This window comes from Nerophis ophidion, linkage group LG07, assembly GCF_033978795.1.
Source record: "Nerophis ophidion isolate RoL-2023_Sa linkage group LG07, RoL_Noph_v1.0, whole genome shotgun sequence".
Classification (NCBI taxonomy): domain Eukaryota; kingdom Metazoa; phylum Chordata; class Actinopteri; order Syngnathiformes; family Syngnathidae; genus Nerophis; species Nerophis ophidion.
In genome coordinates this window covers 7,790,605-7,802,775 of record NC_084617.1, presented here as the reverse complement: position 1 = coordinate 7,802,775, position 12,171 = coordinate 7,790,605, and the positions used below count along the sequence as shown (strand labels likewise).

General features: G+C 38.5%; 1 protein-coding gene across 1 annotated transcript in view; it reads right to left on the bottom strand.

Moving 5' to 3' along the window:
• The window catches only part of micall2a (mical-like 2a), a 45,424-nt gene that overhangs the window by 20,535 nt on the left and 12,718 nt on the right, over positions 1–12,171 (bottom strand). The window contains exons 6-12 of the mRNA XM_061905233.1: positions 10,721–11,125; positions 7,897–8,073; positions 7,094–7,109; positions 6,167–6,308; positions 6,019–6,076; positions 3,874–3,995; positions 168–266 (exon numbers count right to left, since the gene is read on the bottom strand). Coding sequence (XP_061761217.1) covers positions 168–266; positions 3,874–3,995; positions 6,019–6,076; positions 6,167–6,308; positions 7,094–7,109; positions 7,897–8,073; positions 10,721–11,125 — 1,019 coding nt within the window. The remainder of the gene's footprint in view (positions 1–167; positions 267–3,873; positions 3,996–6,018; positions 6,077–6,166; positions 6,309–7,093; positions 7,110–7,896; positions 8,074–10,720; positions 11,126–12,171) is intronic.

Genomic DNA, 12,171 nt, shown 5'->3' with positions numbered 1-12,171 from the left:
TTGTACATCTTTTTACCTGCACACTGCCTCCCGCTGTTCCTGACATCTACAAAGCAATTAGCTACCGGCTGCCACCTACTGATATGGAGGAGTATGACATGGTTACTTGGTTGAAAAACACTGGTATGGTAAAGGTGATGTCACACTTGTGCAAAAAGAAGCTGTACCTGACGGGATGTCTGCCTGGGAGTTCGGCGAGCTGATGGATTCCACAGCTGGCCGTCTTGCCGGGGACTTGACAGGCGAGGGTCTTCTGGGTGCATCCGCTGGAATAAGGAGAGGAAGCTTTACATTTTATCGCTCGGCACAAACGTCTCAAATTGTCTCTCTTATGACGAGAATCCATCAAAACAGCACCAGGCTAAAATGTAGATTTTACAATTTTATACGTTCCATATGTGTCACCGGTAAGTCAAATGTATAATAAATACACACTAAAATTAACTGTATTTTTTTCTTTTTTTTCTATAATTAATACAATTTTTAAAAGATGATTTTATCAATCAAAGATTATTTATATAGCCCTTAATCCAGGGGTCGGGAACCTTTTTTGGCTGAGAGAGCCATGAAAGCCAAATATTTGCTTTCGGTCCCCTAGAGGGGGGGGGGGGTTGCCCACATCTGAGGTCCTCTCCAAGGTTTCTCATAGTCAGCATTGTCACTGGCGTCCCACTGAATGTGAATTCTCCCTGCCCACTGGGTGTGAGTTTTCCTTGCCCTTTTGTGGGTTCTTCCGAGGATGTTGTAGTCGTAATGATTTGTGCAGTCCTTTGAGACATTTGTGATTTGGGGCTATATAAATAAACATTGATTGATTGATTGATTTCAAAATGTATTTCCGTGAGTTTTTTAAAACTGAATACAACTAAATGCGTGCATTTTTAAGTAAGACCAACATTTTTAGAGTATAATAAGTCTCTCATTCTTTTTAATAACATTGTTATTATGAAGCTAACCAATAATAAATCATGTTTTTGTTTGGCCATGTGCTGTTTGTCCTGTGGACTCTTTAAGATCCTGTTTTTTTCCACTCCCTTGTCTGGTTTCCTTGGTTACTCATTTTGTCCACCTGTCTCTGGTGGACAAAATGCCTGCTCACCTGCTTCCCGAGCACTAATCAGAGGCAGTATTTAAGCTCGTCTTTGCCAGTCAGTCGCCCTGTGCTGACTTGTTTCATGCCTTGCCATAGTTTTGTGCTTCATGCCATTCCAAGTAAGTTTTGTTTGATTTATGTTCTTAGCTTTGTTCTTTAGCCCAAGTTGTGCCTCCGCTGTGAGCGATTTTTGTTTGTATATTTTTTCTAGTTAAAATTAAATCATGTTTTTACCTAAATGCCATGTCCCGAGTAGTCCGTCTGCCTTCCTGGGGGAATGACCCTGCAGCAAGCTGCGACCCATCCCCCCCCTATCGTGACATAAAATACTTCTTACCATTAATGCGACTTCTTGAACAGGTGCGGTAGAAAACGGATGGATGGATATAAATGCATGAGAATGTTTTATGTTTCGCACGTTATTTTTAGCACTGTGATTACCAGCGAAATTATTCATAATTATCGCGTTAAGCAATGTCAGCTAAGATTTATCTGAGAGCCAGATGCAGTCATCAAAAGAGCCACAGGTTCCCTACCCCTGCCTTAATCCAATTTTTTTTTTTTAAATGCAATACATTTTCATAACATGGTCACTACTGCCTAAAATCTCTTGTTAGATTCTTATTTTTACTGTTATAGTTGCTTTTTATTTTCTATTTTATTCCCATTTATACCCCCATTATTTACTTTTTAAAAAGTCGTTCTCAATTCTGTACTCTGCTGCTGCAATTTTAATTTTCCTAAGGGAACTCTCCTGTAGGAATCAATAAAGTACTATCTATCTATCTAGCAAATCACAAGTGTCTCAAAGGGGTGCACAAGTCACGGCGACATCCTTCACTCCGGTCCCACATCTAACCAGTTAAAGGGGAACATTATCACAATTTCAAAAGGGTTAAAAACAATAAAAATCAGTTCCCAGTGGCTTGTTGTATTTTTTGAATTTTTTTTTTCAAAATGTTGCCGGTCCCGCAACATCCCTAAATAAAGCTTTAAAGTTCTAGATTTTCGCTTTTTGCGATGCGACTGTCCATTTCCCTGTGACGTCATACAGTGCTGCCAATACAAACAACATGGCGGTTACCACAGCAAGATATAGCGACATTAGCTCGGATTCAGACCCGGATTTCAGCGTCTTAAGCGATTCAACAGATTACGCATGTATTGAAACAGATGGTCGGAGTATGGAGGCAGATAGCGAAAACAAAATTGAAGAAGAAATTGAAGCTATTGAGCGAATAGCTATTGACGCTATTCGGCCATAGCATGGGCGTACCTAATGAAGTGGCCCATAGCATGGCTGCCTTATTAGCATCGCCGGTAAAATGTGCGGACCAAACGATCAGGACTTTCGCATCTTGTGACACTGGAGCAACTTAAATCCGTCGATTGGTAAGTGTTTGTTTCGCATTAAATGTGGGTATCTAGTTTCAAATGTACATACAGCTAGCGTAAATAGCATCTCAGCATCGATTAGCGTAGAATGTTAGCATCGAGTAGCTGGCAGTCATGCCTTAGTTTAGTTTAGTTTATTAAGGATCCCCATTAGTGTACACCGCAGTGGAGACTATTCTTCCTGGGGTCCAGGCAAAAAACATCACACAACCACAGAACAAACGATTAAAATGCAGTACAACATGATCCAATAATAAATTGTCATAATACAAAAATAGCAACAACAAAGATCCAAAAAATACTAATAAATGTTGTTACATAATAATTTTCATACCAAAGATAAAAATAGCAATATAAAAATAGATATACTGTATACATTTTTGCAAAAATAAAACAAAGAACCAATGGCCTAAAATATACACATTAGTGTACCAAAGACAAACAATAAGTGACGAAAAAGTATCATCCATCCATTTTCTGCCGCTTATCCCATAATCAATAAAATACTCAATAGTCACAATGCCGTGACCAAATATGTCTGATTAGCACATAAGTCAACAACATCAACAAAACTCACCTTTGTGATTTCGTTGACTATCGTTGCAAATGCATCTGCAGGTTATCCATACATCTCTGTGCCATGTCTGTCTTAGCATCGCCGGTCAAATGTGGAGACACTCCTGTACATTCAATGGGGGTCTGGCGGCAGATTTTTTGCCAGTGGTGCAACTTGAATCCCTCCCTGTTAGTGTTGTTACACCCTCCGACAATACACCGTCGAGGCATGACGTCTCCAAGGTTCGGAAAAATAGTCGAAAAAACGGAAAATAACAGAGCTGAGACCCGGTGTTTGTAATGTGGAAATGAATATGGCGGGTGTATTACCTCGGTGACGTCACGTTCTGACGTCATCGCTAAAAGACCGATAAACAGAAAGGCGTTTAATTCGCCAAAATTCCCCCATTTAGAGTTCGGAAATCGGTTAAAAAAATACATGGTCTTTTTTCTGCACCATCAAGGTATATATTGACGCTTACATAGGTTTGGTGATAATGTTCCCCTTTAAACAAAATCGGTTAAAAAAATTTAACATTTTTTGCCAACAAAGATTTACAGGAAAAAATAATGGATTTTTTATTTTTATTTTTTAAGATTTGCTGACAGAAAACGTTTTTTTCTTTTTTCAAAAAAGAAATAAAGAAAGGAAGGAAGGAGAACACAAAATATATATGAAGTACCAGTCAGAAGTTTACAGAAACTTCCCAAAACCCTTGAATGAGAAGTGTTTTGATGGTACTGTCTACAAAACTGGGTGAACATTGAACACCAAACGTAAACAAATCCAACATGGTGTTCAACTATTTTTTTTTTTTGAAGGAGCTCACCTGGAGGTCCGTGGCGAGCGAGTGGAAACGTAATTGGAGGTGGATGTGATTCTGACTCGCCGGCACACATGTTGGAGAAAGTCGTGGATATGAACTGATCTCCTTTGGTGGATTCATCATCTCTACCAGGAAGAGGAAAGGAAGTTAGCACGACTAGGAATCCTAGATTTTCTAATAATTCCACAGAGCTGGGAAGCCAAAAGGCAGAGAGGATGATGTAGATCAGTGTTTTTCAACCAGATACAGTCTGGTGTGGCGTGGGAGATTATCTAATTTCACCTATTTGGGTTAAAAATACTTTTTGCAAACCAGTACTTTAGTCTGCAAATGATGTGTTTTTGTTGTTGAGCTTCGGTGCTGTCGAGTAACCGTGTAATACTCTTCCATATCAGTAGGTGGCAGCCGGTAGCTAACTGCTTTGTAGATTTCGGGAACAGCGGCAGGCAGGGTGCAGGTAAAAAACGGTTTCTAAGGCTTAAAGGGGACCATTATCACAATTTCAAAAGGGTTAAAAACAATAAAAATCAGTTCCCAGTGGCTTGTTGTATTTTTTGAAGTTTTTTTCAAAATTTTACCGGTCTCGGAATATCCCTAAATAAAGCTTTAAAGTGCCTTATTTTCGCTCTCTGCGAAGACACTGGCCATTTCCCTGTGACGTCACACAGTGCTGCCAATGTAAACAAACAATGGGAATACCACAGCAAGATATAGTGACATTAGCTCGGATTCAAACTCGGATTTCAGCGACTTAAGCGATTCAACGGATTACGCATGTATTGAAACAGATGGTTGGAGTAGGAAAATATTGAAGAAGAAACTGAGGCTATTGAGCGAATTGACGCTATTCATAGCATGGCCGAAAAGCTGCGTTAGCATCGCCGGTAAAATGTGCGGACCAAACGATCAGGACTTTCGCATCTTTTGACACTGGAGCAACTTAAATCCGTCGATTGGTTAGTGTTTGTTTCGCATTAAATGTGGGTGGAAGGAAATGTAATATAGTTGCAAATACATTTAAAGGTTATCCATACATCTCTGTGCTATGTCTGCTTTAGCACCGCCGGTAAATAGCATGTTAGCATCGATTAGCGTAGCATGTTAGCATCGATTAGCTGGCAGTCAACATCAACAAAACTCACCCTTGTGATTTCGTTGACTATCGTTGCAAATGCATCTGCAGGTTATCCATACATCTCTGTGCCATGTCTGTCTTAGCATCGCCTGTAAAATGTGGAGACATTCTGGCACATTCAATGGGGGTCTGGCGGCAGACACTTTGGCATCTTCGGGCCGGTGGTGCAACTTGAATCCCTCCCTGTTAGTGTTGTTACACCCTCCGACAACACACCGACGAGGCATGATGTCTCCAAGGTTCCAAAAAATAGTCAAAAAAACGGAAAATAACAGAGCTGAGACCCGGTGTTTGTAATGTGTTGAAAATGAAAATGGTGGGTGTGTTACCTCGGCGACGTCACATTCTGACGTCATCGCCTCCAGCGCGATAAACAGAAAGGCGTTCAATTCGCCAAAATTCACCCATTTAGAGTTCGGAAATCGGTTAAAAAAATAGATGGTCTTTTTTCTGCACCATCAAGGTATATATTGACGCTTACATAGGTCTGCTGATAATGTTCCCCTTTAAAACAAAAATAGACAAAAGGCAAGTTCCCCTAAGAAAAGGACAAAGCTAAAACTGAACTGGCTACAAAGTAAACAAAAACAGAACGCTGGACGACAGCAAAGACTTACTGTGGAGCAAAGACGGCGTCCACAATGTACAATCAATGTCCTCACAAAGAAGGATGAAAACAACTGAAATATTCTTGATCGCTAAAACAAAGTAGATGCGGGAAATATCGCTCAAAAGGAAGACATGAAACTGATAAAGGAAAATACCAAAAAAAAGAGGAAAAGCCACCAAAATAGGAACGCAAGACAAGAAGTAAAACACTACACATGGTTATGTTTTAAAGTCATATCCAACAATTGCGACGACGACAGTTTACTGTCAACTAAGTTTCATTAGTTGACAATAATTTCATTTTTTCAACACAAAAAAAGTACCTTGGTTAGAAAAGGTTGAAAAACACTGATGTAGATTAAACAAGATCAAGAGTGAAATAATGTGAGGGTGAGTGGGTTCACCTTGGTTCTGGTTCGCTTTCCAAAGGTTTTGGCTTGGACTGCGTCTCACAAAGTGGACCTGTTGGCAAACCGGGACATTTATTAGCGAACAGGCCTTTTTTAACCGATACAAAATGATTCAAATTATTACAAATGATGTTTTACAGACCATCTTCAAGCCGCTTTCTGACAGCCGCTTCAGGATGCGCCGTTTTGCGGGCGGTCTTATTTACGTGGCTCACCTTCGACAGCGTCTTCTCCCCGTCATCTTTGTTGTCGCGGTGTAGCGTGCAAGGACGGGAGTGGAAGAAGTGTCAAAAGATGGCGCTAACTGTTTTAATGACATTCAGACTTTACTTCAATCAAAAAACGGAGCAGTATCTACTCATCCGGAAACAACCACACCGGAAATGTGTGCCATGAAAAACCGTCCGAATACAACTCTCTAATAACTAAAGTTCCTCGGGTGAATAATGCAAACTCACTACACCGGTATGTTTTAGCGCTTTCATGGCGAGTTTACTGACAGATATAAATAAGAACTTTACACTACTTTATATTAGAAATGGCAACAGCGGAGCATGGATGTCCCATAACAAGAAGATAGAGAAAATTAAGAAGCTTATCGACTACGGTGTTGATACAGACTACAAAAGGCGGACACGCGCAAATTTTTTAGGATTTATGCAGATCGCAAATACAGATCAGCAGGTACCAGAAGGTAAGAAAAGTTGCTTTTGCATAATATTGCGAAACAAAACACCAGATAATATGTCTTACCTTATACACATACCCTAATAATACTCCTATGTTGAAGCACAGTACAATCCATCAAGCGGTTTGGCTTCATAGCTTACCAAAGTCGTACTAAACTATTTTGATAGATTTTTGAGCGCCGAGTGTAATGTTCTATATTTTCAATGGAACATATAAAATGTTGCGGTTGTTTACTTGAGACCCATCATATTGCAGTCTACATGTATCTCTTATGTGTGACTGCCATCTACTAGTCATACTTATCTTTACACCATATACCAAATAAAATAGTTTTGAGGTCAGTAAGCTCAACCAAAATTATTCCTTAAATGAGGCGCACTCGGTTATAAGAAGCACTGTCGAGTTTAAAGAGAAAAAAAAAGGATTTTAAGTGCGCCTTATAGTCTGGAAAATACGGTACATTTTATGTAGACCACAAGGAAGTGTTGTCAATTTAGAAAAAATAAATAATATAATTCCTTTAATGCGTCCGGAGCGCCTTAGATATGAAAAAAGATTGAAAACAGACCATTCATCAGCAGTGCCCTATGGTCCGGAAAATACGGTAATAATAATATTGACTTTTTAACAACTTGAGCTTGACAAAAGTGCCGTCTGTTTTAAAGGCTGTCTGTGATGTGGAAAACAAATGGTGTTAAAACCTCTAAAGGCTTAGTGGCCACATGCGTGGACAGCACCTTTTAGCTCTTATTTCCAAAATTGTGTACACTACTGAATTGGGGTCTTATGGCCACTTATGTGGACACTTATACTGCCATCTGGTGGTGTCAGAAGAGCATTAGATACAATGTAATTTGGAAAAAAAAAAACTGTGTAAAAATAAGAATTAGAAATGTCACTAAACATGAAGTACCCATTTGTGTACTTATGGACTAAGTACATCATATGAAGAAATTATTTGTAGTTTTTATTCTAATTAGGGTTCAATAAGCCCAAATAGCAAAGAGAAATTTAAAAAAAGCATGTAAACAAACAGCTTGGGCCTTACCGAGTGCTGTCGCCCGTTTTTATTTCCCCGGTGTGGCGTTTACATACATTTTGGTAAATGTGTGAAAACCTTGGCACACGGCAAAGCATGTTTTTGTACGAACGTGGGTCAGACCGGGTGACTTGTCGTGCGACTAAGTAAACAACTCGAGAAAATGAGTTTTCTTGCCTTTTGCTGCTGTTGCTTGCGTCATGTTGTCACGAATTAGAACTGGAGGACACGGAGATTCTTCTCTGTTGGTGCGTTCAACGTTTTTTCTGCAGTCGACCATTTGCAGACTTGTGTTCTCAGACAGATCGGACGCAAAGAATCTACAGGAAGAGACAAATTGCAGTGTAAATGAGAGAAAAAAAGCAAACGAGTAGGTCTAAAGCAGGGGTCACCAAGCTTTTTTAAAGCAAAAGCTACTTCTTGGGTACTGATTATCGCAAAGGGCTACCAGTTTGATACACACTTAAATAAATTGCCGGAAATAGCCAATTTGCTTAATTTACCTTTAATAAATAAATCTATATATATAAAAAATGGGTATTTCTGTCTGTCATTCCGTCATACATTTTTTTTCCTTTTAAGGAAGGTTTTTTGGAGAGAATAAATTATGAAAAAAACGTGTAATTGAACGGTTAAAAGAGGAGAAACAGGAAAAAAATGAAAATTCAATTTTGAAACATAGTTTATCTTCAATTTCGACTCTTTAAAATTCAAAATTCAACCGAAAAAAAGAAGAGAAAAACTTTCGAATCTTGTTGAAAAAATTAAAACAAATTTTTATGGAATATCATTAGTAATTTTTCCTGATTAAGATTAATTTTAGAATTTTGATGACATGTTTTAAATAGGTTAAAATCCAATCTGCACTTTGTTAGAATATATAACAAATTGGAACAAGCTATATTTCTAACAAAGACAAATCATTATTTCTTTTAAATATTCCAGAACAAAAATATTTTAAAAAAAGTCAAAAGACTTTGAAATAAGATTTTAATTTGTTTCTAAAGATTTTCTGGATTTGCCAGAATAATATTTTTGAATTTTAATCATAATAAGTTTGAAGAAATATTTCAAAAATAGTCTTCGTCGAAAAAACAGAAGCTAAAATTAAGAATTAAATTAAAATTTAATTATTTACAATAAAAAAAATTAATTTACTCAAACATTGATTTAAATTGTCAGGAAAGAAGAGGAAGGAATTTAAAAGGTAAAAAGGTATATGTGTTTAAAAATCCTAAAATCATTTTTGCCAGAATATTTTTTTTATGTTAATCATAATAAGTTTTAGTAAATATTTCAAAAATATTTTTCGTCGAAAAAACAGAAGCTGAAATCCATCCATCCATCCATTTCTACCGCTTATTCCCTTTTGGGTTGCGGGGGGGCGCCGGCGCCTATCTCAACTACTATCGGGCGGAAGGCGGTATACACCCTGGACAAGTCGCCAAATGTATTTATTATTCTTTACAAAAAAAAAAAAAAATTACTTGAACATTGATTTAAATTGTCAGGAAAGAAAAGGAAGGAATTGAAAAGGTAAAAAGGTATATGTGTTTAAAAATCCTAAAATCATTTTTGACAGATTATTTTTTTTATGTTAATCATAATAAGTTTTAATAAATATTTCAAAAATATTTTTCGTCGAAAAAACAGAAGCTGATATCCATCCATCCATCCATTTATCCATTTCTACCGCTTATTCCCTTTTGGGTCGCGGGGGGCGCCGGCGCCTATCTCAAGTACAATCGGACGGAAGGCGGTATACACCCTGGACAAGTCGCCAAATGTATTTATTATTCTTTACAAATAAAAAAAAAATTACTTGAACATTGATTTAAATTGTCAGGAAAGAAGAGGAAGGAATTTAAAAGGTAAAAAGGTATATGTGTTTAAAAATCCTAACATCATTTTTGCCAGAATATTTTTTTTATGCTAATCATAAGTTTTAATAAATATTTCAAAAATATTTTTCGGCGAAAAAACAGAAGCTGAAATCCATCCATCCATCCATTTATCCATTTCTACCGCTTATTCCCTCTTGGGTCGCGGGGGGCGCTGGCGCCTATCTCAACTACAATCGGGCGGAAGGCGGTATACACCCTGGACAAGTCGCCAAATGTATTTATTATTCTTTACAAAAAAAAAAAAAAAGACTTGAAAATTGATTTAAATTGTCAGGAAAGAAAAGGAAGGAATTTAAAAGGTAAAAAGGTATATGTGTTTAAAAATCCTAAAATCATTTTTAAGGTTGTATTTTTTCTCTAAAATTGTCTTTCTGAAAGTTATAAGAAGCAAAGTAAAAAAAAAAAAATGAATTTATTTAAACAAGTGAAGACCAAGTCTTTGAAATATTTTCTTGGATTTTCTTGGAAGTTATAAGAAAGTTAAAGTTAAAAGAAATTCAAAAGACTTCGAAATAAGATTTGAATTTTCTGGATTTGCCTGAATATTTTTTTTCAATTTTAATCATAAGTTTGAAGAAAAATTTCACAAATATTCTTCGTCGAATTAAATTAAAATTTCTTTACAAAAAAAAATGAATTTACTTGAACATTGATTTAAATTGTCAGGAAAGAAGAGGAAGGAATTTAAAAGGTGAAAAGGTATATTTGTTAAAAAATCCGAAAATCATTTATAAGGTTGTATTTTTTTCTCTAAAATTGTCTTTCTGAAAGTTATAAGAAGCAAAGTGAAAAAATAAATGGATTTATTTAAACAAGTGAAGACCAAGTCTTTAAAATATTGGATTTTCAAATTCTATTTGAGTTTTGTCTCTCTTAGAATTAAAAATGTCAAGCAAAGCGAAACCAGCTTGCTAGTAAATAAATTAAATGGAAAAAATAGAGGCAGCTCACTGGTAAGTGCTGCTATTTGAGCTATTTTTAGAACAGGCCAGCGGGCGACTCATCTGGTCCTTACGGGCACCGCGTTGGTGACCCCTGGTCTAAAGGAATCAGCCGTGTTCACCGTTTGTCTGCCGAGCGAACAGAAAACAGACGTTTGTTGTTATTGTTGGAGTTTTGCTCTGCCGGGTTCTTTCCAGCTCTGCTCCAGTCGACTTCTGGCCTCCCCGAGAGCTCTGCGGTGCCGGCTGTCGAAGCCTCCAGCAAAAAGCTCCGACGGGCCGCTTGAGTCTTCCGTGCCGAGGATGTCCAGCAGTGAGTCGGGGGGTCAGCGTGGACCGGATTGACCACGGAGCAGGGTTGTGGTTCGAGCCGGATTGAACCGTTCGACGGCCCGAGTTCAGTCTTAATGCGAGCCTCGGAGGAGCGTTTGGTACTCTTCTCCTTGTGGACTTTACAGACAAAAGTGTCCGGATCTTTACCGGGTTTGTAGCCTCCGGCGTGGAGAGTCCCGGAGCATTCGCAGCATCTGAAAGACACCGGCAGGCTTCAGCGTTAGAACAGACCTTTCCACTGCGGAGAAATATGTTATGTACGAACCCCGTTTCCATATGAGTTTGGAAATTGCGTTCGATGTAAATATAAACGGAATACAATGGTTTGCAAATCATTTTCAACCCATATTCAGTTGAATATGCTACAAAGACAACATATTTGATGTTCAAATTATTGCAAATAATAATTAACTTAGAATTTCATGGCTGCAACACGTGCCAAAGTAGTTGGGAAAGGGCATGTTCACCACTGTGTTACATCACCTTTTCTTTTAACAACACTCAATAAACGTTTGGGAACTGAGGAAACTAAGCTTTGAAGCTTTGAAAGTGGAATTCTTTCCCATTCTTGTTTTATGTAGAGCTTCAGTCGTTCATAATACGCCACACATTTTCGATGGGAGACATGTCTGGACCAAGAAATGAAGTGAATTATATTTATATAGCGCTTTTCTCAAGTGACTCAAAGCGCTTTACATAGTGACACCCAATATCTAAGTTACATTTAAACCACCCAATATCTAAGTTACATTTAAACCAGTGCTTCACGGTGGCAGAGGGGTTAGTGCGCCTGCCTCACAATACGAAGATCCTGCAGTCCTGGGTTCAAATCTGTGTGGAGTTTGCATGTTCTCCGGCTACTCCGGCTTCCTCCCACTTCCAAAGACATGCACCTGGGGATAGGTTGATTGGCAACACTAAAATTGGCCCTAGTGTGTGAATGTGAGTGTGAATGTTGTCTGTCTATCTGTGTTGGCCCGGCGATGAGGTGGCGACTTGTCCAGGGTGTACCCCGCCTTCCGCCCGATTGTAGCTGAGATAGGCGCCAGCGCCCCCCGCGACCCCAAAAGGGAATAAGCGGTAGAAAATGGATGGATGGATGGATTTAAACCAGTGTGGGTGGCACTGGGAGCAGGTGGGTAAAGTGTCTTGCCCAAGGACACAACGGCAGTGACTAGGATGGCACAAGCGGGAATCGAACCTGCAACCCTCAAGTTGCTGGCACTTCCACTCTACCAAC